Source organism: Bos indicus x Bos taurus, chromosome 11 (genome assembly GCF_003369695.1).
Source record: "Bos indicus x Bos taurus breed Angus x Brahman F1 hybrid chromosome 11, Bos_hybrid_MaternalHap_v2.0, whole genome shotgun sequence".
NCBI lineage: Eukaryota > Metazoa > Chordata > Mammalia > Artiodactyla > Bovidae > Bos > Bos indicus x Bos taurus.
Window position 1 is genome coordinate 3,704,097 of NC_040086.1, and position 27,048 is coordinate 3,731,144.

General features: G+C 52.4%; 1 protein-coding gene across 16 annotated transcripts in view; it reads left to right on the forward strand.

The window, feature by feature from the left end:
- Window positions 1-26,681, forward strand: part of INPP4A (inositol polyphosphate-4-phosphatase type I A) — a 119,133-nt gene extending 92,452 nt beyond the window's left edge. For 7 of the 16 annotated variants that reach the window (XM_027554640.1, XM_027554648.1, XM_027554641.1 and 4 more), the window contains 9 exons: window positions 2,411-2,443; window positions 6,433-6,605; window positions 7,468-7,591; window positions 8,793-8,919; window positions 9,174-9,314; window positions 11,150-11,247; window positions 11,339-11,451; window positions 15,527-15,681; window positions 19,350-23,088. In XM_027554640.1, coding sequence (XP_027410441.1) covers window positions 2,411-2,443; window positions 6,433-6,605; window positions 7,468-7,591; window positions 8,793-8,919; window positions 9,174-9,314; window positions 11,150-11,247; window positions 11,339-11,451; window positions 15,527-15,681; window positions 19,350-19,530 — 1,145 coding nt within the window. In that variant the 3' untranslated portion in view covers window positions 19,531-23,088. Of the gene's footprint in view, window positions 1-2,410; window positions 2,444-6,432; window positions 6,606-7,467; window positions 7,592-8,792; window positions 8,920-9,173; window positions 9,315-11,149; window positions 11,248-11,338; window positions 11,452-15,526; window positions 15,682-19,349; window positions 23,089-24,183 lie in introns of those variants that run through there. The other 9 variants (XM_027554653.1, XM_027554651.1, XM_027554644.1 and 6 more) reach the window with 3 other exon arrangements.
- Window positions 26,682-27,048: the final 367 nt, after the last annotated feature.

Below are 27,048 nucleotides of genomic sequence, written 5' to 3' on the forward strand. Positions count from 1 at the left end.
GTTTTGTCGTCGTTCGTGTTCTCATTTTTTACCGTAAATTGTGTTGCTTTTAACAATCTTTTGAAAGTTCATTGCTCATGTCTCTTTAATATTGTCCTGCTTGCAATTTAAACATATTTCTGGAGATAAAAGTTATTGATAGGAGTTTTAAAAAAATGCAGGAGGTAGTTTGTTTAATGAGGTATACTGTTATGCTCATAACTTATTAAATGTCCTCTTTTTCTAGGCACATCTCGTAATGTTCAAACACACATTTTAGTGCAGTTTTGAAGTGATTTAAATGAGCATTTATTTATGATATCTAGGGCGTGGCTGGTACCTGTGTGTGCCCGACAGATCAGCTCTGTTGTGCTCACAGGAGTAGGAAGTGTCTGAGAGTCTGACTCTGCTGATCAGCATTCAGAGAAACATATGAAACCATGTGCCTCCAAAGTACCCGCCCGTGATCCTAAGCATAGCCAGGAAGCCATTCAGACCCCCGTGTGCAGCGGCGGATCAGGGGAACCAGACTGAGACGTTTGTCTTACTCTGTCTCTTGTCCTCAGGGGCCAGAGCTGGGCTCTGTCATGCTTCCTGATGCCCTTCCAAGTTCCCAGGGTGGTCCTTTCGGCCTAACGAGCAGGTTGGGTTCACACGTTTATTTATTACCTGTGAACAACAACTCCTGCTTCTTGGAAAGACTTTATTATCCCTTTTCATTCAGTTCTCCACCCCGTGCTGGGTCCTTGGTTTTCATCTTTCATCAGGAAGTTGCCCTGCCTCGACCTTGCCTGGTGGGCGGGGTTCCCCTGGGGCCAGGGCTCAGCAGGACCCACTGGCCAGTCCCCACTGGCAGGAGCCACAGGGGCTCATGGGCCTGTTCCTCCTGGTTGTCTCCCCAAGTGACCCATCTTCACCCCTGCCCCCCAACCTGCCAGGATCTGCTGACTTCCACGACATTCCATGCACACACACTCCTGCTCTCCTCGTCCCCAGAGAGTTATTCCAACCTCGGACCTGCTTTCTGTTAACCTGAGGTCCACGGGTCACACCCCAGGTCGTGTGCCCTTGAGATTACATGCTGCCTGTGTGTGGAGCAGTCCACTGTGGTCAACAAATCTCAAGGGACTCAGTGCCCTAAGGCCACCAGAGGAGATCCCTCCCTCTCCCTGTTACTGAAGATGAATTTGCCCAGCAGGTTTAGCCCCTGACCTCTTCTTAGGCGTAGTCCCAGCCCAGCTGCTTGGGATCAGTGCGGATCATGGAAGCAGGCCTCTAGACCCTTCTCCTCATGGAGATTCGGGATCTCAGAGGTTCTGGGGAGGCAGGAGTTGGTATTCTTCCCAGGTCTGAGGCACTTCAGGTTTTAACCAGATAGATGTTCTGTGTCACAGACCCCATGGTGGCTTTCCTCCTTAGGAAGCAGATGGCCTCGGGAGGTTTGAGCTCTGGTGATGACACTGAAGTCTTCACCACACACAGGTCTTGAACGTTGGTCTGTTTTCTGTCCTGCTGGCCAGTTTAAGAAGTCATGGCCAAATACAATTAGAGGGAAGATCCTGGCCACCGCCCTCCTGCAAAGTCCAGGGTGTCAAGTCTCCATCCAGCTGGCTCTGTCTGTTCTTGGGGATCTGAAACTGCCTATTTAAGGATCTGAAAACATTGTTGGAAACCAAAAGTTCAGACGTAAAATAAGCTTTTACCCCCAAACAATCCCTTTCAAACTTGTTTCTTAATAAGTGGCACACACAGTTAACCAGGAAAATTTTAGAGTTTTTAAGGGAAAAGTGAAATTCAAGTGAGTACTTCCCGATGCTACTCAGTGAGGGTGAAATCAAGTTAAACGGTATCTTTAAGGGACCCAAGGGGGCGTTCCAGTAGTAGCCCTCCCTCAATCATAAAGGTTTTGTATTTGGCTTACGTGGTAAAGATTGGCGTGGACGTGTTTGGTATATGGGTTTTCTGACCGGACCCCAACCTTTTGGATCTCAGCAGTTGACCTCTAGCCCAGGCTCCGCGGCCCATCAGGGCAGTGGGCTCTGAACTGGACGCTTATTTACTGGTCAGTGTCTCTCACTGCACGTCTGCTTCCAGATGTCGTGGGTCAGCATGGGCTCCGGCACATGCCATGCGATGGACGTGGGGGCGTTATCGCACTGTGACACGTTAACCTGCTCTTCCGGAAGAGCGTGTCATGTTGAAGTGTCAGCAACATGAGTGCTGACGCTGGTGTGTTGGGCGGTGCGCTCCCAGCGGCCCCACCACCTCCATGGGACCCCTCGGGAAGAGGCGGGCAGGCCCCTAGCCTCTTCTCCGCTCAGTTGAGCCAGCTTACTGCCAGCTGCTGCCGCAGTTGCTCTAAGCGTTGAGTTGTTGGTGTTTGAACTGTGTGCGTGCCTTAATCATCCATGTCACCTCCATTTCTGTGCAGATTGCAGCCCCCCTCCTGAAGAGTCCAGCCCAGGTACGTGGTTTCCGTTCAAGGCTCCGCAGACCTCTTTTTAATATCCAGGTCGTGTGTGTAGCTCCACTGTCAGATTACCGTGTGCTCCCAGAGTTGGGAGGATCCTCGAGGGGTTTCTTCCTTGTGCGGGATCTAGCAGCTGCCCTTGGGTATGCCGAGGGGCCAGGCGGGCTGGGCACTGTGGCATCCTGCAGCCGTTCAGACGGCTTGTGTCTCCGTCTCTGGGGGTCCTGGAGTCGGGGGCCTGGTTAAGACAAGTTCATGTTTATAAATGATTCTTCCTGTGATTCCACCCGATTCTGCAAGCATCCCATGAAGGCAGGGAGGCAGATGAGGCGTAGCTGCCCAGGTGCTGTGACCTCGCATCTCGCAGCATCCTCTGTTCTGAGTCTGGCTGCGGCCTCAGACTTCCCGTCAGACCCTGCTGGGGCCTCAGGTGGAGTTAGTGCTAGAAATGGAGTCCTTTCTGCTTCATCTGCATGGAGGAATCGGTGTTTATGACTCTAGTTCAGGGGTCGGCCAGCCACAGCTCTGAGGGAATCCCGTTCACCTAGATACCATTGTCCTGAAGTGAGTCACACCTGTTCGTTCACACAGTTCCGTGGCTGCCCGGGGGCAATTCCAGAATTCAGCAGTGGCAACAGAGACCCCAGGGCCTTTAGAGCCTGAAACACGGAGTGTAGTGCTTTAGAGAGAAAACGTGCCGACCCCTGCTCTAGTTCATATTGCGTTTCCTGAACGTGGCTTGTGGTTCTCCCAGAGCGAGCATGAGACCCCCAGATACGATGTTTGTTTTGTTTTGCTTCCCTGCCCCTGACTGCGCAGGCGCACAGGGCGAGACACATGCTGCCTACCCAAGCGCAGCTAGCCAGGACCATGAGCTTCACCACCCTGTTCCCGTGCGCTCAGAGCACCCTCTCACTCCCAGGGCACCGGGTACTCAGCTCTGCTCACGGCCGTTCCCCCAGCGCCCCGGGTGCTGTTGGTGCCTCAGCGGGCAGTCCGATCGGGCACCTTGTAACAGGCCCACCAGCCTGCTTCAGCCCCTGTTTCTCTCCCCCTGCCCTGCCCCAAGTTTAGTCTGGCCATGAGCAGGTCTCAGCACCAGTCCCCTGGGCTCTCCAAGGCCTGGCAGCTGCTTGGGCAGTTACCTCGGCGCCCCCTCCCCAGCCGGTCCCCAGACTCGCAGCCCCGCTGAGCTCACCTGCATGGCAGGTTGGTGCCTCACACTGCGCTGTCTCCCCAGGCTCTGTGGCAGTGACGGTCCCCAGAAATTAAGACCAGGGGAGGTGGTGGTGGCCCTGGAGCAGCTCGGGCTCCCTCAGCTCTGCACATCCTGCAGTTTGCGGAGCTGACGGGCGGTCCTGTGCTTCCCAGGCAGCAAACAGCCTGGCTTGTACGCTCTCCTCGTCTCCTGTCAGCTCCACCACCTCCCTGACACTCAGGTGGCCTGCCCACAGTTGACGTCAGATGAACGCAGATGGTTCCCTGCCAAGAGTTCCCTCAGCTTTCCTCACAGAGCTGTGTTGAGTCCGAGTTAGAACACGCACATCCTCGTATCTCCCTACTTCCTCCCTTCCGGCCCCTGTTAATGAGAACACACAAAAGCACAGCTGTCTGAAGCCGCGTGGTCCTGGGCTGGCCCCTCAGTGGGTGTTGCGGGTGAGCAGGGAGACAGGAGCTTGTCCCACAGAGGGTGCTGCTTCGTCACTGCTGGTTTTTTTTCATGGCCAGGCTTTCTCGATGAAGGAGGCCGAGTAAACCCCTTCACCAGCCCTAACATCCCAGATACTTAATTCAGGTTAATTCCTTAAATCTGGTTAATTCCAGAGGAAATCTCATTATTGCCCCTGAAGTTCATTTTGTTTAGAAGTTTTAAATTTTGCTCTGTCTTCATGTTGACCCACAGTCTTGTCCCCAGCCGCTGCGCACTTACACAGTCAGACGTGTAGACAGACGGCAGTTCTTTTCTGTGTGTCTGGGAAAAGACTCAGCCTCTGTGAGGCTGTTTCCTTACCCGTATTAGTCACCCCTTCTTTGTGGATTAGATGAGAAAACAGGTAAAAGTGAGGTCTCACAAGTATTCACTAAGGGCTGGTCGACACTCTGCACGAGCCCTGGAGCCACCCAGACACGCTGAGCCTGTCTCTGGGCGATGTCAGGCTCGTCTCCTGTTCAGGGCTACGCCTCTTCTCTTTGACAAATTCTGAGTGCTTTCTATTTTTTTTAAACCATTCTTCCAACACTACAGTTTTTTCCAGTGTTTTTTCCCCTCTAATGTAGCAAAACTGAGCCATTCTTATATGAATTTTGTTTAAACATAAGTAAGGCAAAGTAAAAAAATTATATGCAGACAGCTTGTTCAGTCAAATAAGACCACTTATATATTCTGCTCATTTTCAGGTTAAAATGATCGTAAATTTGCATATTACACATATATATTCACATTAAGTGGAAAAGTCAAGCAAAGTTGGCAGCATTTGCTCTCAGAGCATTTACTTCTTAGGTGAAGGATGGTCTGAATGCCTACCTGCCTCTCCCCACAGGACTTGACTGTTAAAACTTAATGCTAAAATTGGCCTTTTTTGATAGTGGTTGAGTATACTTGACCTGGATTCAACAGAGTTATTCAAAGAAACAAAAGCATGGCCTTGGAGAATTTTAGAGGAAGGAAGAGACGTGGGTGTCATTTACTGCAGCCGTCCCATTTTGGTGCGAAGGCCCCGTGGCTCAGTGGTGGGGGCCTGCCCCAGCGTCCCCACCACCGCTCGGCAGCAGCCGGGCCCGGGACTCACGCTTCCCACTCCTCCATCCAGGGCTCCTCGTCACTGTGGTCTCCTTCCTGAGGCCTTCCTGCTGTAGACTTGCTGCATTTCAGCCGCCTGTTTCCGTGACAGATGGAAATCCTCACGCATGTGCAGTGTGCCTTGCGTGCACACTTAGATCGTTTCCAAATTCTGAACTGCTGTGTAGACTCGTGCACACTTAGATCGTTTCCAAATTCTGAGTTGCTGTGTAGACTTGCAAATCTGTGTCGACCATACAGGGAAGTCCTTTTGTAGGTTTTAGGCGTTTCTCTAAATTTGTTTCTCAACAGAGTGTGATGCACACACAGGGCAGAGCTGTGCCCCCTTTTCTCTTGTTTAGATGCTGTTTATCTGAGACAAAGTTGACCATCCTGGTAGCTGCCCTGCTCATGAGGCCTGTCCCGAGTAGGATGATGGCCATGGGCACCCAGTGACCCACACCCCTTCCCAGGAGGGCGCCCTGCCTGGGCCGCACGCTGGATGCTGGGGGGGCTTCCCCAGCAGTAATGAGCCAGCACCTATCTGTTGAACGTCTTCTAGATAGAAAAGACAAAAAGAGCCAAGGCCAAAAATACCTTTCACTCTGTTCATTTTCCCCGAGCATCTATTTTTTAAAAATTGTTTTGGTACAGGGTCAAAGTTTCCTGATATTCCAAAAAAAGAAAAAGAAAAAAAACCCCAGTACGCTAGGAATAGATGACAGGAAGGTGAGGATCGGGGCAGGGACACAGGGGCTGAGAATGTGGGCTGCCTTGGGGAAGGCTCTGTCCCCAGACACGGGCCGAGGGCCTGAGCCCGCTGAGCAGAGGCTCAGTGCGGGTGGCTGCCCTTGCTCCAGAAGCACAGGGCTCCCTGCCCTGCTGCCTGGGTCAAGAGAAGCCAGGTGACAGGTCTCCCGGGGGCCCTGAGAGGGACCGGCCTCAGCAGACGCCACGCGCTCTTGGAGCCTTTCTGCCATCGTCCAGGGAGGGGACAGTCAGGAGTGTTTGGTGCAGAGTCCCCAGCGGGTCGGGAGAGTGGGCGGGCAGGCCCCCTGGAGACGCCTCAGGCTAGAAGGGCAGAGACAGGCTGCACTGGGCGCCAGCTGCGGGCCTCCTGGAGTGGGGCGGACTGGACAGGGCGGCAGGGCTGGGCTGGGGCCTCCCGCACGCTGCCTTCTCAGGCGCCCCTCCCTCGTGCCAGGTGAGTGGAGCGAGGCCCTGTACCCGCTGCTGACGACCCTCACCGACTGCGTGGCCATGATGAGCGACAAGGCCAAGAAAGCGATGGTCTTCCTGCTCATGCAGGACAGCGCGCCCACCATCGCCAGCTTCCTGAGCCTGCAGTACCGCCGCGACGTGGTCTTCTGCCAGACGGTACGTGCCACGAGCGAGCCCAGACCTGGGCCTGGCCTGCCGGCCTGGCCCTCTTGCACCCTGGAGGAAGCCAGCAGGGCCGTGCTCTCCTGCGTGTGGCTTTGCCCGTGCGGCCTGCGGCCCGGATGTGGGTGTGGAGGGCGGGGGAGGGGGAGCTGGAGGCTCATGGGTGCTCAGGGGCCGCCGCCCCTGCTCCCCCAAACCTGCCCCAAGGGGCCTGGGGTCGCACAGGCATGGGGTCACCTTTGTTTCTCCCTGCAAAGAAGACGCACAACCTGTTTGTAAAACAGCAGGTGTTACACCTGCTCAGGCACCACTCTGTTCTGGTGATTTCCCTGCAGAGGAGGCAGAGCTTAAATGAGCACCCTAGTTTACAGATGCCAGTGATGTAGTCAGTAGCGGGAACAGTGGCAGCAGCTGGGCGGGTTTGTGTGCTTCCTGTCCCCCTTGGGGCCTGGGATGCCTGCGAGGGCAGGGTGTGACCAGAGCCCTTGCCCAGGAAACTCTTGAGGGCCCTGTTCTCTGCTTGTGCGCCTCGTCATGAGCACCCCAGTTTCCATTCAGCACTGGACTGGATCTGTGGGCATAGAGGGCTTTTCCCGCATCTAGGGGAAATTGTTCTGGGCTTCCAGAAGGTTCTGGCCCAGGAGTAACCCCAAGGTCGGGTCAGGAGCTGAATCAAAACTAGACTGACCTCTAGAAGCAGCAAGCCTGGAGCGCCTTCACTGCAGCCTTTGTCCCCCATGGCCTCCGCGTTCCTGGCCCCAGGCCCCAAGGGCGTGGGGCTGCTGCGGGCAGAGCGGTGCGGGCGCAGGACGCGGCTGGGCCAGGAGCGAGGCGAGGCGGTGTCTTGTCCCCGCAGCTGACGGCGCTCATCTGCGGCTTCATCATCAAGCTGAGGAACTGCCTGCACGACGACGGCTTCCTGCGGCAGCTCTACACCATCGGGCTGCTGGCGCAGTTCGAGAGCCTGCTTAGCACCTACGGTGAGCCGGGGCGGGGGCCTGCTGTGGGGCCCCTCCTGGCCCCTCAGTGGCTTTCTGAAGCGCGGGTAGTGCGTGCTGAGTAAAGTGTATCCAAAAAGCTCCCAAGTGTATAACAGAGAACTAAAAACAGCCCTGTATAGTTGTACACACACACACACACCCCCCCCACACACACACACCACACACACACACACACACACAGCCCCCCCCCCACACACACACACCACACACACACACACACACCCCCCCCACACACACACCCCCCACACACACACACCACACACACACACACCACACACACACACACACACACACACACACACACACACACACACCCCCCCACACACACACACCACACACACACACACACACACACACACAGCCCCCCCCCCCCCCCCCCCACACACACACACACACCCCCCCCACACACACACCCCCCACACACACACACCACACACACACACACACACACACACACACACACACAGCCCCCTGTGGTGCCTTTGTTACACATCTTGAAGGTTTTTCTAGTTGAGGATAGATGACAATTTTTAAAGAATAGCTTCCTGTGGAACACTTGGGCTGTTTGAGAATTGTTCCTGTTAAAACATCTTTGCATATTTTTGTGTACTTTTGGCCCATTTTTGCACCCACTAAATCATTTGGAAGGAAAGTTGGTGGGTCAACAGATAGGAACACTTTAAAAATTCTGATATTTCCAAATTGTCTTATAAAGGCATTTCTTCTCCTTACCTTCATTTTCTGTTTATTTCTTCTTAGGTGGTAAAAGTAGGTAAATTTTTTTATTAATGTATCTGTTTATCTTTGGAGTTGTAAGACATTGAAGAAATACCTAAAGAAATCCTTTAGATAGAAAATCTAAAGAATGTGGAAAGATTAAAACATCCAAAGAGATGGCTTTTGTTCCTGAAGTTCCCCACATAGGCGTCCCTGTCCCTGCTTCCTTCACCAGGAGAGGGCCAAGAATACAGAGTTGTGCCAGCTGCCCTTCGTAATGTGGCCATGGGACTCGCATAGTGGGGTGTGCTCACGGAGAAGTTGGAAGGCACTCAGGAAACCTCCTCCAGCTCCCCTACCCTCCCGCCGCGTCTCAGCGCCCTGAGCCCGTCGCCTGCCTTGCGTGGCTGGCCTGAGTGCAGGGCCCCTCTGCCTGACAGCCCCCTCCCTTTCTGGCCTCCAGGGGAGGAGCTGGCCATGCTGGAGGACATGAGCCTTGGGATCATGGACTTGAGGAACGTGACCTTCAAAGTCACTCAGGCCACTTCTAACGCGTCCACTGACATGCTGCCCGTCATCACAGGAAATCGGTAGGCAGAGTTTTCTGATTCTCAGAACCAGCGCAGTATTTTCATTTGTGTTCATCACACGTGACACGCTCTTCATTTTTGCTTTCTTCTGTATCACTCAGCTGCTCACAGCCTGCGACACTCATTTCACAGCCCCGGGCTGGCTGGTGCCCAGCCGCTCGGAGGTCACCGAGCCTGGCCCGCCCTTCCTCTCCTTGCTCACCCGCCTCCTGCCTCCCGGCCACAGGCCCAGCCCCTCTTCCTCTCTGTTGCAGGGACGGCTTTAATGTGCGGATCCCGCTGCCGGGCCCCCTGTTTGATGCGCTGCCCCGGGAGATCCAGAGCGGGATGCTGCTGCGGGTGCAGCCCGTGCTCTTCAACGTGGGCATCAACGAGCAGCAGACGCTGGCCGAGAGGTGCGGGCCGGGTGCAGGCGTGGGCGCTCGAGCTGGCAGAGAGCGTGTACTCAGTCCTCTTCAGGGCTCTGTGGACCTGTCACCCTGTCTTCACGTTCACCCTGGGCCTGTCTTTGGTGGTGCTGGGACACAAAGATGAACCAGACGTGGTCTGTGACCGCTAGAGGTGGGCTGGTAGCAGGGAGTGGTGGCGCTTGTGAGGTATGAGAGCGCGTCCTGGAAGTGCTTCCAGGCACTTGTGGGTGTTGGAGAGTAAGTAGGAGTTGTTCATATAAGGAGGTGGAGGAGAGACCTGGAGTCCCAGGCCAAGAAGCCTGAGCAAAGGCAGGTGGGGTGAGAGCCACGCCTTGATCCTAAATCCTGTGCCTTGAAAATTCCTTCAGGGTCACCTGGCGGGGAGGCGTTGCGCGTGCCCGTGCGTGCAGGCACGTGTGCGTCTGTGATGGCGGGGGAGGTTGTGTGTGTAGCTGCTGCTGACCTACTGATCCATGAACACCTTCCTGTTCCATCATTACATGCCTGCGATAGGTATGGTTTAGAATTAAGAGCTATCATAAAGCACCTACTGATAAGAACGCCTGGTCTCCAGGACGATAATTCCTCTTGGGCCTCTTGAGCCCAGTGGTCAGTGTCCACTGACCCCCAGGTAAGGGGTCCTCCCTCCACGGTCAGACACCTTTTAGTGGGACAGGTCAGGAGCCAGATCACATTTGAAGGAGATTACCTGCTGGCCATGTGCTGGAAAGACATGAGGTCCGATGTGACGAGGTTGTTCAGAAGAGTCCGGGCCAGAGGCTGGGTCAGGCCAGGACAGTGCAGACAGGAGGACCCGAAGGGAGCTGAGACGTGGTCCACAGCAGGGTGGGTACGAGAGCCAGGCCTCCCTGTGGGTGGCAAGTGGCTGGTATTCCGGAGCCAGAAGGAGGGTCTGCTGGGGGCAGAGGGCACACCGGCCCAGGAAGCAGAGACCTGGCAGGTGTGGGCAGCGCTGAGGCGTCCACCTCAGGAAGAGTGGGCAGCGTTGGGGCCCCTGGCAGGGAGGAGATAACGTGCTGGCGTCTGCAGTTACTGTTCCTGAAGTGATAGTTGTTTCTAGAAGAGGTGTTTCTGCAAAGGGTTGAGGCCAAGCCAGGTGGGAGGACATAGCATGCACAGGGGGAGGTGGGAGCAGGGTCTAAACCAGCACAGCCCCCTCGTGTCCCAGGGTGACCCCAAGGGAGCCGGGGCCTGGAGGAAAGGCCATCGTGGGCATCTGGGTGGGCGGGCCGTGGTGGACCCACGGGATGAGATGACCCAGGACTGGGACAAGGCAGATGTGCACGGAGGTCCCTGGGCAGGAAGTACTGGAGGGGATGGGCGTCCAGGCCTGGGACTGCAGAGCTGCGTGTCTGACAGCACCCACGGCTCCCTCATGGGTGGCTTTCCTCCCCACTCCCTGCGGGCCTGGTGCCTGCGTGGAGAAGGGTGGACTGTCCAGCAGAAACAGCCGGTCGGGAATGGTCCCTCAGTGGCAGACTCGAGGACAGGACTGTCGTGACTCCCCAGCCACAGCCCCGCTGCTGTCCTGCTCTGGGCACCTCGGGGATGGGAGCACCTCGCGGAGCAGGGGCCAGGGCAGGGCTGCCTGAGGGCCTGGCTGCCTCTGAGGCATGTCTGTCCCAGGTTATCCCTCGTGCTGACAAAACATGTTGGACTTGTCACCAACATGGACAGATGACCGTAAGCTTAGACACGTAAGGACCGAGAGAATCGGCGCTGTTGCCTGTGATGTGGTCACCTGGTCCTAGAAGCAAGTCACGCTGGCAAACTCATGGTGTCCCCTTGTGACTCCAAAGGTTCGGCGACACATCTTTACAAGAAGTTATCAACGTGGAGAGCTTGGTGCGGTTAAATTCCTACTTCGAGCAGTTTAAGGAAGTTCTGCCTGAGGACTGTAAGTTTTTTTTTTTCACTCACAGCAGATTTCACCCGCTGTCTTTTGTCCCCTGGGGCGGCCCAGCTCCACGACCCCTTCCCTCTTCCAGGTCTACCTCGATCCCGGAGCCAGACATGCCTGCCAGAGCTGCTGCGGTTCCTGGGTCAGAACGTGCACGCCAGGAAGAACAAGAACGTCGACATTCTGTGGCAAGCCGCCGAGGTACACGCTGTGGTGGGGGGAGGTGTTCACAATAGTAATAATAAAACAGCAGCAACAAATTAAAGTCTCAACCAGGAGTGAGGACAGATTTCTCCCCAAGAACACGGGAGAATCCCTGGACGTGTGCCCCGGCCCCAGGAGATGCTGAGAGTTGCCGTGAACTGCTTACGTTGGGGCTGCCTGAGGGCTGATGAGCATGACTCAGAGTCTTCCCCCGGGCGTGTGGTAACCAGGCTTATGAGCAGGTCGTCCCCGGCAATAGCCTGCACAGTCCCTACGTGCTTAACTTCATGGCTCACTGCGGCTTTAAACAGGTTCACAGCGAGGCCGCCTGGACCCGTGTCCTCTCTTTCAACAGTGTTTCCGGTACACTGCCGCTCCAATCTCCTCATTTCTCCTGAAGGGAAGTCCTTATATGTCAGATGTTTTCTCAGGAATTTGTTTGTGGAGCTCCAAGTCCCTGTCTGAGCCCTGGGTACCAGGGCCATTTCAGAGCTCATCATTCACTCACCCTTGACAAGGGGATGTGTCCCCTGGGGCGGCCACACTGGTTCTCATGCACAGAGTGGAAACATTATTAGGCCTAACCCCCTCATGAGAAATCTGTATGCAGGTCAAGAAGCAACAGTTAGAACTGGACATGGAACAACAGGCTGTTTCCAAATCAGGAAAGAAGTACATCAAGGCTGTATATTGTCACCCTGCTTATTTAACTTCTATGCAGAGTACATCATAAGAAACGCTGGGTTGGAAGAAGCACAAGCTGGAATCAAGATTGCCAGGAGAAATATCAATAACCTCAGATATGCACATGACACCACCTTTATGGCAGAAAGTGAAGAGGAACTAAAAAGCCTCTTGATGAAGGTGAAAGAGGAGAGTGAAAAAGTTGGCTTAAAGCTCAACATTCAGAAAACTAACGTCATGGCATCTGGTCCCATCACTTCATGGCAGATAAATGGGGAAACAATGGAAACAGTGAGAGACTTTATTTTTGGGGGCTCCAAAATCACTGCAGATGGTAACTGCAGCCATGAAATTAAAAGATGCTTGCTCCTTGGAAGAAAAGCTATGACCAACCTAGACAGCATATTAAAAAGCAGAGACATTACTTTGCCAACAAAGATCTGTCTAGTCAAGGCTATGGTTTTTCCAGTGGTCATGTATGGATGTGAGAGTTGGACTATAAAGAAAGCTGAGCGCCAAAGAATTGATGCTTTTGAACTGTGGTGTTGGAGAAGACTCTTGAGAGTTCCTGGACTGCAAGGAGATCCAACCAGTCCATCCTAAAGGAAACCAGTCCTGAATATTCACTGGAAGGACTGATGCTGAAGCTGAAACTCCAGTACTTTGGCCACCTGATACGAAGAACTGACTCATTTTAAAAGACCCTGATTGAAGACAGGAGAAGGGGATGACGGAGGATGAGATGGTTGGATGGCATCACTGACTCTATAGATGTGAGTTTGAGTATGCTTTTGGAGTTGGTGATGGACAGGGGAGCCTGACATGCTGTAGTCCAATGGGGTCGCAGAGTCGGACGCAACTGAACTGAACCCCCTCATTTCATGCATGGGGAGACCCTCCAGCACCCCACACTGGCTGTTAGCCTAGCCAGGACTGGAGCCTGCAGCCAGACGCAGGCAAGGATGCACCTGCGCCTCTGGCCACTCTGGCCGCCCTCCAGGACCTGTGGTGCTCAGCCCCCACCTGGGGATGTAATCCTGTTTGACCTGTCTGTAGTTCTGGCTTGTGCCCCACGTTTCAGTCGTGAGCTCTCCAGCCTGTGGGATTCAGTGATCTTGTCCATGTTCAACCTCGCTTCATTAGTTACGATTTTTATGAATTTGGGTTAATTCACTGTTTCCATAACTCAGGGGCTGCTCAGTCTTAGAGTCTTTTTTTTTTTTTTTAATTTTTTGTCTGCTCTCATAAGACAGCCATCTTCCTCCTGATGGTTTTGGCCAAACTTGCTTGGGTCTTTTCTGTTTTGTCCTTCTCTACACAGAAAACTAAGATCATAGCATCCAGTCCCATCACTTCATGGCAAATAGATGGGGAAACAGTGGAAACAGTGGCTGACATTATTTTTTGGGGCTCCAAAATCACTGCAGATGGTGATTGCAGCCATGAAATTAAAAGATGCTTACTCCTTGGAAGGAAAGTTATGACCAACCTAGACAGCATATTAAAAAGCAGAGACATTACTTTGCCAACAAAGATCTATCTAGTCAAGGCTATGGTTTTTCCAGTGGTCATGTATGGATGTGAGAGTTTGGAATATAAAGAAAGCAGAGTACATAAGAATTGATGTTTTTGAACTGTGGTGTTGGAGAAGACTCTTGAGAGTCCCTTGGACTGCAAGGAGATCCAACCAGTCCATCCTAAAGGAGATCAGTCCTGGGTGTTCATTGGAAGGACTGATGTTGAAGCTGAAACTCCAGTACTTTGGCCACCTGATGTGAAGAGCTGACTCATTTGAAAAGACTCTGATGCTGGGAGGGATTGGGGGCAGGAGGAGAAGGGGACGACAGAGGATGAGATGGCTGGATGGCATCACTGACTCGATGGACGTGAGTTTGGGTGAACTCCGGGAGTCGGTGATGGACAGGGAGGCCTGGTGTGCTGCGGTTCATGGGGTCGCAGAGTTGGACACGACTGAGCGACTGGACTGGACTGGACTGAGGCGTGTTGTGGGCCTGCACTCTGCCCTCTGCCAGTGGCACCTCTGCTAGTAGCTGCATGGTCTCGCCTGAGGCCTCCTGGCCTGAGAAGCAGGCGTGGTGCCATCTGCCGTGGTGCCGTGTCCCCGCAGCACCGCTGGTGTCTTTCTGAGAGCAGCACACCCTGGGTCCCGCTGCACGTGGCTTCTGGTAGAGGAGTGGCCTCTCACGAGACGCTCATCTTGTTCTCACAGTGCAGCCTCTTGTACAGGCCTGGAGGTGTTTATCTGAGGCTCCTGTGGCCAGATATTTTAGAATTCATCGGGCTCCGTGCTTCAGAAAGGTGATGGGTGTATAGTGTACAGTGTGTGCACAGGCGTGTGACAGGGTCATCTGGGTGTGATGTGCACGTGGATGGTTTCACATTCATTAGCAGTCTGGGGTCTGGAATCAACCTGCTGAACAAACGTTGCCTTATTGCAAAGTATGAATTAGGGAGTTTTCCAGCCGGCACTAGTGAGAACCTGCCTGCCAATGCAGGAGCTGTAAGAGATGTGGGTTTGATCTCTGGGTCGGGAAGATCCCCCTGAGGAGGTCATGGCAGCCCACTCCAGTATTCTTGCGTGGAAAACCCCATGGACAGAGGAGCCTGGTGGGCTACAGACCATGGGGTTGAAAAGAGTTGGACAAGACTGAAGTGACTTAGCAAACTATGAATATTTATACAAAATGGGATAAATAAAAATTATAAGTAGTTTGACATGCTCTCAGATCTGGGCATGTTGCCAAGTATGGCCGCCACAAACTTACCCGACAGTCTTTTGTTCTAGGGCTTTCTGGACCTGGAGCTGTGTGTCTGGGGTTGTGCCTGGTGGCAGAGCTTGTGCTTCTAGGCACTCTTCCCACAGGGAGCAGAGGTGCCCCCTGCTCCGGAGGGGCTGCAGCCTCAGCCTGCGCAGGCCCTCCATCTTGCTGGGGGAGTCTGTGGGCAGAAGGTGGCCGCAGGGAAGCGGGTCTGCTGTGCTGTCCCCACCTGTGCGGATGAGGAGGCGCGTAGAGACTAGCGGTCTGTGCTCTGACTTCCAGAAAGGCCTGGAAACCTGGTGGGGCTGGGTATCCTGGGAGCTGTGCTGACCGCTGAGAGTCAGGGGTCAGCAGCAAAGGGCCAGTCCCAGCAGAGTTGGGAAGGGGGCAGCTGGTCAGGTGGCTGCATGGACGGCAGGGCTTCTGGGAGGAAGCTGCCTTCTATGGGGAGACCCCCAGCCCAGGGCCACCCGGGCCGTGGCCTGTCTTGAGACCAGCTCCTTGGAGCCGAGGCTGGGCCTGGGTGTGGAGAGGTCGCCACACACCGCCTCCCCAGGTGAGGGGCGCCCTCGTTTTGCTCCAAGCTGCCCCTGCTCTCCTGTCGGCAGGTCTGCCGCCGCCTCAACGGGGTCCGGTTCACCAGCTGCAAGAGTGCCAAGGACCGCACGGCGATGTCGGTGACGCTGGAGCAGTGCCTGATCCTGCAGCACGAGCACGGCATGGCCCCGCAGGTGTTCACGCAGGCCCTGGAGTGCATGCGCAGGTGAGTCCCAGCCGCGCCGCCGCCGTGCTCTGGCTTGACTTTGGAAAACTGCCCCAGGTCTGCAAAGTCAAACCCCTGGCACGGTCCCACCTGGACAGTGTTCTTCCAGTCAGGGAGCGGAACTCCGGGAGGGAAGCGGATGTTCCGAGGCGGCCGCGTGGCCACCGCCTGGTGCCCAGTGTCCCCAGCCACCCCCTGTCCTGAGCGTCCCCCAGGCCCCTGCTGTCCCCGTCACAGGATGCGGTGTCTGCAGACTGCAGGGCCCCTCTTCTCCCGGCCGGGGGCTGGGTTTGCTTTCCTGAGCCAGCGTCCAGTGAGCCTTTCCTGGCAGCCGCCCGCCGTCCCCAGCCTTAATTGTGTTCTGCCTCCGAGGCCGCAGGCTCATTTGCAGAGGGAACCCCAGGGACTAAGATAAGACTGTCCGCTGTCAGCGATGCCTTGTTCCCAGCCCTGCTGGGAGCCCCTCGCCTCACATGCCTAAAGAAAGGATAAGAAACCTGCTTTCCGGTCTTCTTCCATGCAGCCGCCAATGCTGTTCCAGGCTCGTTTCCCAGTCACTTCTGCTGAGTGTTCCGTCCCATTTGTCCTCTCACCAGACTCTTCAGAGCGTTCGACTCTCTTATCCTTTCTGTGTCTCTGCCGTTTGACCTTCTCACAGTCATGTGCAAGAGCGAGGTCTGAGCGCCTGCCTCCTGACAGGAGCATTTAGTAAAAAGGCAACCATTTTGTCCTGTTCGGTCTTTCCGAGCCCCCCACACCCCGTGACCTCAGGGCCGCTTACCGACGCGCGTTTAGGAAGTTCTTGCCCCCTGCCTTGGTGTCCCCAGTGCCGTCAGCTGCGAGCTGGTCGGAAGGATGACTCCGGTGAGACGCAGGCCCCCGAGATGCAGCAAGGAAGCGAGAAAGACGGAGGGGCTCAGCTGTCACTGTCGGAGCGTCTGGTCCATCAGAGACCAGGCCTGAGGCGGGAGTACAGTTGATGCCACTCCATCCAGGCCTCCACGCAGGCTGGTTTCTTGAACATGTTTGAGGAAACAGTAGTTGATCCTGACAGCCTCTGAGCACAGGGGCCTCAGGAGGCCAGGGGGCACGTGGGCAGCCCGCCGAGGGGCTGTGTGGCACTGCCCGCCCAGCACAGATGGCCTGGGGCAGCTTCTGACACGCTGAGCACTCTCACAGCTTCCATCACGTGGGCGAGTGGTAGTCCTTGAGGGAAAACTGGAGAATACAAACGAGCCCCTACTCCCGTGGTTTCATACCCGCCCCGCACCCTACAGAGCAGCTCTCCGCGTGCTTGCTGTTACGAGGAACAGTGCTAATAACGTCTTGACACATAGCCTAGAGCCAGTTACGTACATACACATGGCTGTGAGCGAGGTTGATCCGCACACTGGCTACCTCGCCAGTCCCTGCGTAGCACGGAGAATGCACGCATACACACGTGCAGCTGCAGGTGTGATTCCGCCCTGGCGGAGAAGCCTGCCCTTCTCACTTGACTGTCTTGTGAGCATGTTGGAGGGTTAATAAATGGAGGTCTTACCGGGGCTTCCCTCATATCTCAGTCTGTAAAGAATCCGCTTGCAATGCAGGAGACCCGGGTTCGATTCCTGGGTCAGGAAGATCCGCTGGAGAAGGGACAGGCTACCCACTCCAGTGTGCCGGCCTGGAGAATTCCCTGGACTGTATTGTCCATGGGGTCACAAAGAGTTGGACACGAGTGAGCGACGTTGACTTTCACTGGAAGTCTTACATTTGCAGCACACTGTCATTTATCCACCTTGCTGTCGTTGAACTGTTGATAACGTGCAGTGTCAGCACTCTGGACAGGGGTGCAGCGAACACCCTGGTTGCCCTACTCACGTCTGCCCTGCTGACACCTCTGTAGGGCCGTTCGCAGACTCACAGCGCTCCCAGACCAGGCAGCCGCCCGCCCTCCGCGCTGTCACCCCTGGCCCTGTCTGATCGCCCGGGCCTGGGGTGCCGGCCGTCCCCCTGCGTTAGGGTAGGGACCCTGAGGCTCCGAGGGGAGGGTCCTCCTCCCAGGGGCAGGCCTCACTGCGTGGCCTGCCTCTGCTTCTTGGAAACCCCCGCCTGCCTCCAGTTATGAACATCCTGTTTCTTCTTTGTGCTTTTCTAAATTTTATAAAATCTTCATGGTCAGCGTGTGTTACCTTAACACTTGTTTAAGAAGTTGGTGAAGACAGCTCACCTCTGCCGCCCCTGGGGTCCTCACGGCTCTGGCCCAGGTGCCGTGCTCGCCACCACCCCGTCTGCCTGACCTGTAGGCTTAGGCCACGTGCCTCTGTTTCCATGTCACGGTGACCCCTCCTCCTGTTTTCTGGGTTACCCATGTCGGGAGACATGTCTCTTCACAGGCTGCAGGTCCAAGGTGGCGGGCCCATAGCTGGTGTTTCTGGCTGTGGCATGGCCAGGACCTGGGGTCAGCCCGGCACCCTAAGGAGGCGGCAGGAGCTGTGTCTGTGCCCCTCGGTGGTCCCCGTGCTTTCCCGCTTGCGTCTTACGTGATGGAAGAGCAGAGCATGCAGCGGGGGGTGGGGGGGGCGGTGGGTGGAGCTGGGCTAGAGGACACCCAGGCTGTCCGTGTCCTGGAGGCCCAGGGTGAGCAGTGGCCAGTGCTGTGCTAAGTGTTCGATAACCGGCTCTCTCCCAAAACAAAACCAACTACCCCTAAAGTGACCTGTGTGGTCTTCCCATTTCTACAGCGTAAACACTCTCACTGGGGCCTGTTTCAGGCTGCCGAGCGACCCTGGGGAGCTCGGAAGAGATGTGCCTGCTTGGCTGTTGCCGGTGGAGCCAATTCCAGCTCACTAGTGGTGCCCCGCTGTCCCCAGCGCAGGGGCTGGAGTCCAGAATCGGCCTTTCTAGGTAGCCCAGTGACCCCTGAGACTGCCCTGGCTGGGGACGTGACCACCAGTGCTCACAGCCTGAAGTGTCCACAGTCACGTGGCATCCGGGCTCCTTCAGGAACCTCCCCTCCGAGCTCTGCTTCTGTAGCTCCAAAGGGGGACCCACCAAGTTTCCAGTGAGCTGGGCTCTTGGTAGATGGTGTCTGGTAGAACAAGGCGCTCTGCCGCTGCTCAGCCTGAAAGCCACAGCGGGTCCCTTGTGGGCTCTGCCTCCAGGGCAACCTGAGGGAAGTGGGTGTCATCTGGGTGCTTCATCAGGAGGCAGCCGTGGCGGAATCAGTTGCATCCTGCCATTCAGGCATCTGTGAGAAGGTCAAACACCCCAATGGTTCTTCATGTTCAGCCTGCTTTCTGGAGTCCATGTCCAGCCGCATGTGCAAGCATGGCCGGGCAGCATGGCGTGTGCTTGGCAGCCCCGGGAGCGAACATGGAAAACCATCTAGTCAGCCTACACGTGTGTGTTTTCAGTAGATTATGGTATTTTTTTCTTATTTTCACTTCTCTTTCTCTCTTTTTTCTTGTAACTGTGCTCGTTTTGTTTTGGTATCCCTTTCACACCCGTTTCTGCATATCATCTTTTCTTTTTATTGTGGCTTCATTCCATTTTTTTTTAATCTTATTTTTCGGTTCTCCTCTTTTTATTTCCCCATACTTTTGGGGAAAAAAAAAAATCCATTGCATGTGTCTCTTTTTCCTTTATTTTCCCTTTTTCCTTTCTCCCAACCCTCTTCCTTTTCACAGCATTGGAACTCGGGAGGTAGTCACGCAGAAGAACTTGAGCGGCCTGGTGCCCGTCCGAGACTTAAGACTAGACCCCAGCCTCCTCTGTTCCATCCCTTTACTTGCTCTGAGCCCCAATTTACTGATTGTGTGGCTCTTTCTGAGCATAGCGTACCTGGTGGCCAAATTGCGTTGCAAATGAGCATCTTGATGAAAAATTAGTAAGTCACAAGAAAACAAAAGTGCCAGTACTTGTCCAGCCACCGTGTACCTAACAGGACGGGAGGGATGTGTCAGAGCATGGCCCGCCAAGAAGTATTTCATGCCTTACAGTTGGACATTCTGTTGTTCTGAACTGTAAACACCTGCCAGATTATTTCACCAGGAGGACGTGTCCGTTTCAATTCTGTAGTTTTCAGCGCTTGTAACATGTTCTTGCAGAGCCCTGTTACTGCTTTGTTTAGCTGGCGTGAAATTACTTGTATCAAACCTCTTACCTTCTGATGTAAAACTCTTTTACCTGTATATCTCGTGTGCCCTGTTTCCTAGAGAGAGGCATTCTGTCAAAAGAGAATTTGTATATTTGATACTATTCTTTAAATGTACTGCTAACCTTTCCGTTCCTTCTGAAGAGAAATGAAAAGGATCGATGCTTTCTCACTGGCTCATCTAGATATACCTATTCAATAGGACATGTACTTTCTGCTTTCATTTCAAAGCGTGGTCCCTAGAATTTCAGTAGCAAACAGTTTGCAGAATCATCACATTCCTTTTTATGCTCTTCCTTTCAAGTTGGGATGACCCAAAGCTGTGAGAACAGTAGCTCACTGTATCAAATCAGGCACATACAGGCACATAAAGATAACATGTTGCACGTGGCTTTAGAATTACTCTTTTACATCTTTAATGGTCACTGAACTGTTCTGGGAATTAATGCATATCGTAACAAAAGGCTTTTAAAGTTAGATATATTTATTTTTCCTGAAGTAGCAGTTTTCATTTAAAAGTTGGCTATATTTATTTTTCCTAAAGTAGCTATTTTCATTAAAAAAAAAACTTCATTTTTAGTATTTTTAATTTCAGTTTCAAGTCCTGATATCTTTTCTCTCTTACAAATCAAACATGGTTAATAACAACAACATCAAAATTTACCAAAACATGAGACCTAACTTTTGGGCAGTTGTGCCAGATAGAGGTGTGAGAGAAAAGGCTACTTTGGTTTCTGTTCTTATTACTCTTAAATTTTGCACGGGGGATGCACCATGAGGCTTGCAGAACCTTAGTTCCCTGAACAGGGATCACACCTGGGCCTCATGAGTGAAAGTGCTGAGTCCTAACCACTGGCCTGGTTAGGACTTCATCACTCTTTAACATGGTGGTGTCTAGAATGTGTAACCTTAACTTTCCCATGTGGAAAAAGGTGGCCAGACACCTCTGAAGGCAGTAGGGGGCTGAGAGGGAAACCCCACCGAGCCCGTGTGAGAAATAGGCTGTGGCTTCTCAGCTTTCCAGCTCAGGTTATGTTGTGCTTCTGTTTCGGCCTCCAGCCAGCTTCCCCCTACACTGCATTCTATGGAAGTGGGTTTCTCTTCACCACCCTAGAAACACTGGAGGGAATTCAGAGAAGCTGGCTTTTCCAGAAGCTTTCCATAGGCATACACATAACCCGTCCACCAGAAAATCTGGCCTCTCCATTGCCTCCCCCAGACTTCTAGGACTTACTCTGAGGTTTCTCTGGTTTGGCCTCAGATCTGAGTCTGGGTTCTGGGAACAGCAGAGGCAGGTGTGATTGGAGAAGCAGTGGACAACAGACGGCAGACACAGGCTTTACATTCTAGGGTGACAGGGTGCCCTCCTCGCACGCGGGGGCGAGAGGCCCCTCTTCCACCCTGCCTGTCCCAGAGTGAATGCGGCAGCGGCCCCGCGACAGCTCCCACCCTCCTTCAGGACAGGGTCACTCTGGTGAACTGTAGCAGCATGGCCCTGGGCACAGCCGAGGTCCTGCCAGCCTGTGACCCCGGGAGAGAGCTGTGTCCACCGCTTGTCCCCTCCACATGGAGGGGGCGCGCTCTGAGACCACTTTGTTGCTTTACTGGGAAGAGGGCAGGCGGCGCCTGCAGTCACGTGCCTGGCTCCCAGCCCTGCCCCTGGAGTGACACTCTGCTCACCTCCAGGCCAGCAGAGGCCGTGTGTGGATGAGGGGGGCCCTTCTGACCACACGTGGCCTGCCTTCCTCCTCCCAGGTGGGGCCCACTGCCTATCCAAGGGGGCTGCGGCCAGGGGCCTAAAGGCCCCCATAGGATCCTCATGGACACCATGGCCTGCCCCTGGATGGAGTGTTGCCTGCCAGGCTTTCCTGCCCGCTGTAGACTTGGCTGCTAAGATAAGAGAGAAACAGAGGGAAGGCCAGAGGCTAAGATTCGTGGTCTTTCTCTTCAGGGGCCAGTCAGAAGGCAGTCCATTCTCACTCTGCAGTCATGAGGCTGGATGGAGAGAGGAACCACAAGATCAGCAGAGGCTCTGGGTGGTGGTGGTGGTTTAGAACGTCAGGATGGAAGCCCAGTGTGCCTTGGGGCTGAGTTTTTTAATGTCACGAAGGCTTTGTGACATTAGGCTAAATATATATGTGAAATCTCTGCTTTAGTGAGGAACAGGCAGGATAATATAAGATGGGGAGATATGCTCAGGAAAGGGGTCACTGGCCCGCTTGTTGATGGTTTGGGTTGACTCTAAGCTTAACTCTGGCTCCAAGACGGCTTCAGCATAGGCGACTCTAGGTGTTGAGGATCGCCAGGACACTCACGTGTCCAGATACATTCTCAATTCTAATGGGGAAGATGCCCTCCAGAAAAGAAAAACCAGAGCCATCATTAAAATGAGTTGCCATGTGAGGTTTCAATACTAATTTTTTATTTGAAAAGTAGATGTTCTTAAAATAATTTGTCAATATACTTAAAAAATCATGAAGCTTTGAAATAATTAAAGCCGTCTTTCTAAAAGTCCATCCAAGACCTTCTCAGCGTGCACTATGGATTCCTAAAAATTATGCAGCCATTGTGATGGGTTTTAAGTGGTTCTACCTTAGGATGAGGTGGGCCGGAAGTGCCAGCTCCCACTGCACAGAGCCACCCCTCCACACCTGAGTGCCAGGCGCCTGGCCGAGCTTGTCTGCATACTGGGTGATAGAGCTGGTGTGCATAAGCCTCATCAGTCAGATTTTGTAAATTCACACAAAATTCAAACAGGAAAGTAAACACGACTTACAAATTAAAGTGTATCTTGCCTGTAATTTCAAGTGTATTCAGCCAGCTAAACCAGTAATTAGCCTCTTTAACATGTAAATAAAAGGTAATGTTGAAGTTCACAAATTATTCTTTGTTCCTCAAAGCAGTCTGACGTTTATCAGTGATAGGTGGTTTCCAAAAAGTGTGTACATTTCTTTGTAAATGGAGAAGCCATATCTGAAATAGTCGGATGAGTTTCCAAAGATTAAAGAACCACCTCTGTAGCTTCTGCTTCCAATAGAATATTTTTATCTGATTACTGGATGTTAAACCAACATAATCTTTGCTTCCTCTGGGGGCTCCCTGCTCATACGGCCCTGGCACTCAGCACAGATGAGACACACCTGGCTGAAGGCTTGGAGGCTCTGTGACAAAGCTTATCTGAGCTACTAAATTACTTTGTAACAAACAGGTGGATATTTTTCTAAACTACCTGCATTTATCTTTTGAATAAAATTGCTGTCTTACCAAAATTATTTTACATGTTCTTGATAATGAGATTGTCATTTTCACCTTAAAAGGCTTGAGCAATCGCCACTGATATTTTTTTAAATGCATGACATAATGGTCTTCATACAACTTGAAATACTTTTTTAAAAAATCAGTTTCTTGGTAACTGCAAATTTTGCATCTCATAAGGGGATTTTGTACTAAATTTGATAACTAGTTGATTTAACTGTTAGTCTTAGGATAATATAAAACTATCAACTCCTCCTCCTGTGCTACAGGAAGTCATTCCTGTTTGGACTCACCTTTGCCTTTGGGTCTGCTGTTGACCAGAACATCCCCCCGAGAGCTCCCCTGAGGTCCCAATGGGGACATGAGGCCTGTCGAAGCATCTGCTTTGCCCACTGGGTTGCCATGACAACCTGTGATCAGTGCAGCAGGAAAGACTGGTGGCAGATTCTCTAGGGAAGGGCCCCCGCAGGGGCTCAGTGGAGCTCTTCAAAGAGGTGACCTTGGTGGGGTCACTTCTTCAGGACACTCCAGCACCGGGAGCTGTACAGCCACTGCCCAGGCCCACAGCATGGCTGTGTGCCCAGGATGCACCTCCTAGGTGGTGGCAGCATGTGAGAGCCACCTTCTGAGCCAGATGGTTTTGCTACACGTTAAAGGAAGGAAAATCAGCATTTGAATTTGAGACTGTTAACAGTCTTTGCCCACAGAGAAAATGCAGCTATTTATAAAGTCTCTCAGCAAGAGTAGCACTGTTCCCACTGAATTTTCTGACAGACCCTTTGAACTAGTTAGGATCGACTTCTCAGATAAACCTGATGTGAAATACATGAAACCATTACCTTAAAAAAAAAAAGCCATCCTCCACTTGGATACGTGATGCTTTCAGAAGGGCAACCTTGCATCCCAGACAGGCCATGTCCATCTCTCTGCTTCTTAACTACCTTGTTCAGAAACCCGCCATCTTGCGTGTACTGTTGTAAATGAGTCCGGCACCCATTTAAACTAATCAACTTTTTTTTAATGCTATGAAAATAATCATTTCATCTGAGTTTAAGTCTTTTCTTTTTTCCTTTTTTACTGCTATCATTTCTTGTGCTTGTTTTTTTCCCTAGTGAGGGTTGTCGAAGAGAAAATACAATGAAGAATGTTGGAAGTCGCAAATATGCGTTTAATTCCCTGCAGCTGAAGGCTTTCCCCAAGCATTACAGGCCTCCTGAAGGGACTTACGGAAAAGTTGAAACATGAACACACGGTCTCCTCTCATTAGCTGTTCCGTAATAAACGTGGGTGCCCTCTAGTCTATACATGAATTCTTCAAGAAGACCTGAAGGATTGGTTTTTACTTTTGTGTTTTTAAAATATTTCACTCAAGAGTCTATGGAGCATGTGTTTTTTTGCGTTGGAATCCATAGCAGGTATTGTCGGGCTCACTGCCGTGGATAGTAACAACTGCCCCTTCAAGTAGCCTTCAGCCGTCACCACACGGATATCCGTAGTTACCTGTATGAACCAAGCCAGGTGCATCTGAAATGCTGAAACTTTTTAAAATGCACACTTAGGCAGCTGCTCACCTTATTTTTCTACTGAGTAATTCCAACTTGAACATTGATTTACAACCTACTTTTTAAAAATCCCCATGGAAAATAGTAAACAGTAGTTTAAATGATTGGATCCTGGGCAGACCTCTAAATGTGAACTGTTCAAGGGAAGTTTTGGGAAAAGCAGCTTGCTGTCTCACGTGGGCAGGGCAAGTGCATCTATGCATCAGCCTGCCAGTGCCTACACAGGTGGAACCAGCAGTTGAAGGAAAGGCTGTAAGATGTGTCAGAAGACAGCATCTGCAAAGCCACCCACGGTGGGGTCACCACTGTCCCTTAGGGAACAAGGTGTCTGGGGAGGTGGTGAGGCCAGCTGTCTCTAGCCCTGGCCCCAGAGCGCAGGACCGCTCATGTGGTATGTCTGATGCCTGTCAGTCAACAATGGGGAATTTTGCATAGAGACAGTGGACACCTAAATATTTTACAAGTAGGTCTCTGGTGGGTTTCTCAATTTTTTTGGCCTTCGAGAAGATAATGCAATCATGTTTGAATGTCTGATGAAAGTGTCTTTAGGTTTGCAATAATTGTTACTACCCTCTACTCGTCTATTATGTAAGATGGCTGTTGAGAACGTTGAACTGTCTCCTGAAATGAGATTTTGAAAGGGATTAATGGGCCATAAGACTTAGGAATTTCATAGAAAATTATGTTTGGTCATCTATTCTAAGATGATGAGTCATCTGCACAGAGCAGAGTTTTTTTCTTAGTTTATGTTTTATCAATTGTTTTTTTATCATTATGTTTACATGTTATTTAAAAGGCTGTAAAAGAAATACATGTGGCACATATTCATGATGTTGATCCTAAAGATTTGTGAACCCTTAGGAAGTTCCTGTGTCTGAAATTCTAAATGTTATTCTTTGGGCTCCCTTAGAAATGCCACCAGGCAACAGGTAACAGACTCGGGCCTGGAGAGCACAGGCAAGACCACCCTGTGCAGGGATGCAGGGTGGGCATCAGGTACGGGTGAAACCAGGTGACCTCCCGGACCCCCTCCTCCTCAGGTCAGTTCACACACGGAGCCTGCTGTCTGCCGACGCCCACTGGTGAGTGTGAACTGGTGTGGAGGGCGGGTCAGTGAGGCACACAGAGGCAGGGAAACTTGCCCAGCAAGCCCACTGTACCGCTGGTGTCAGCTTCTCCCGCCGTGTCCATCCCCGTCCAAAGACGACTTTGTGATGGCAGATTTAGTCTTTCACTTTCACCATTTCATTGTCTGGTTAGCTCTACATTTCCATCTTTACTCACTTTAACATCACTACGTTTTAAAAAAATTCCCTTGAATTTTTAATGTTATTCATATAACTTTCAGATTTTTTTTTTTTTGGTCTGAAGAGCATTACCTGCATTTATCAAAAGGGAATAGAGCAAATGCTGTGTCATCTGTTTGCAGTTTTGCATGTGGCACCTTTTTGTGAATATTCTCCTAATTTTGTCTACATATTATCGATCACCAGAAGAGTCTAAGACTTGGCTAATCACATAGAAGATACTCTGATTGCAGTATTCCACCTGAGTGTGACTCCCTGGCTCCTGTGTGACCGTGGGTCTCCCAGCGGCACTGGGCATGCTCGCCGAGGGGGGCCATGCTGCTCACCGCGATAGCCGCGGCTCCTCAGGTCACACGGGAGCTTTGAGTTTCCCGCGGCAGAAGACAGGCAGTGGTCCAGGTCTCTGTAAAATAGGGGTTCCAGCCAGTGTTCCCTATAAGGCCCCCACTTAGAAATGTTGTGACGTACTGAAAACTCAGATGGGTTCTGTCAAAGCGTCTGCAGCTCAGCTGCCTCTGGTTTCCTTTAAAACATGTACAAACATTATACAATACAGTTTTGTCCCTACACAATTGTATTTGCCAACCTTAGTGCTTTAAGGTACTTTTATTTATTTGTTTTGGACAGTATTAATAAACATATAGTTACTGTTTTATATATTCTTAGCTCATTCAAAGCCATGTATGCTATAAATGTGCGAGTCTTTAGAATGACAAATAATAAACAACTGACAACATGAAACCCGGCCTGAGTCATTCTGTTACCTGAGGATGGTTCTGGGGCCAGCACCTGGCTGGACCATCACCGATGGGCACTGCATTGAGTGTCTATAAACATGAAAATTCTCGTTTATAGCCCTGTTTGCATGTCAGATTTTGTGTGCACCCTGTGAGAGTGGAGTTCCAGCTAAGCCCTGCTGGCTTTCAAAGCCAGATGCTCTGGGGGCTCCTCTTCCCAAAGCTGGAGCCCCAGGCTGGGGAGCCTGACCTGGGGCTCAGCGCTCACTTGGCGGGGGAACCTCTGCAGTGTGTAAGCTGTGGCCTGACCACCAGGGATATGGTTTAATTGTATTGCTAGTGTACCTCTCTGCCTGCCTTGTTGAGGCTCC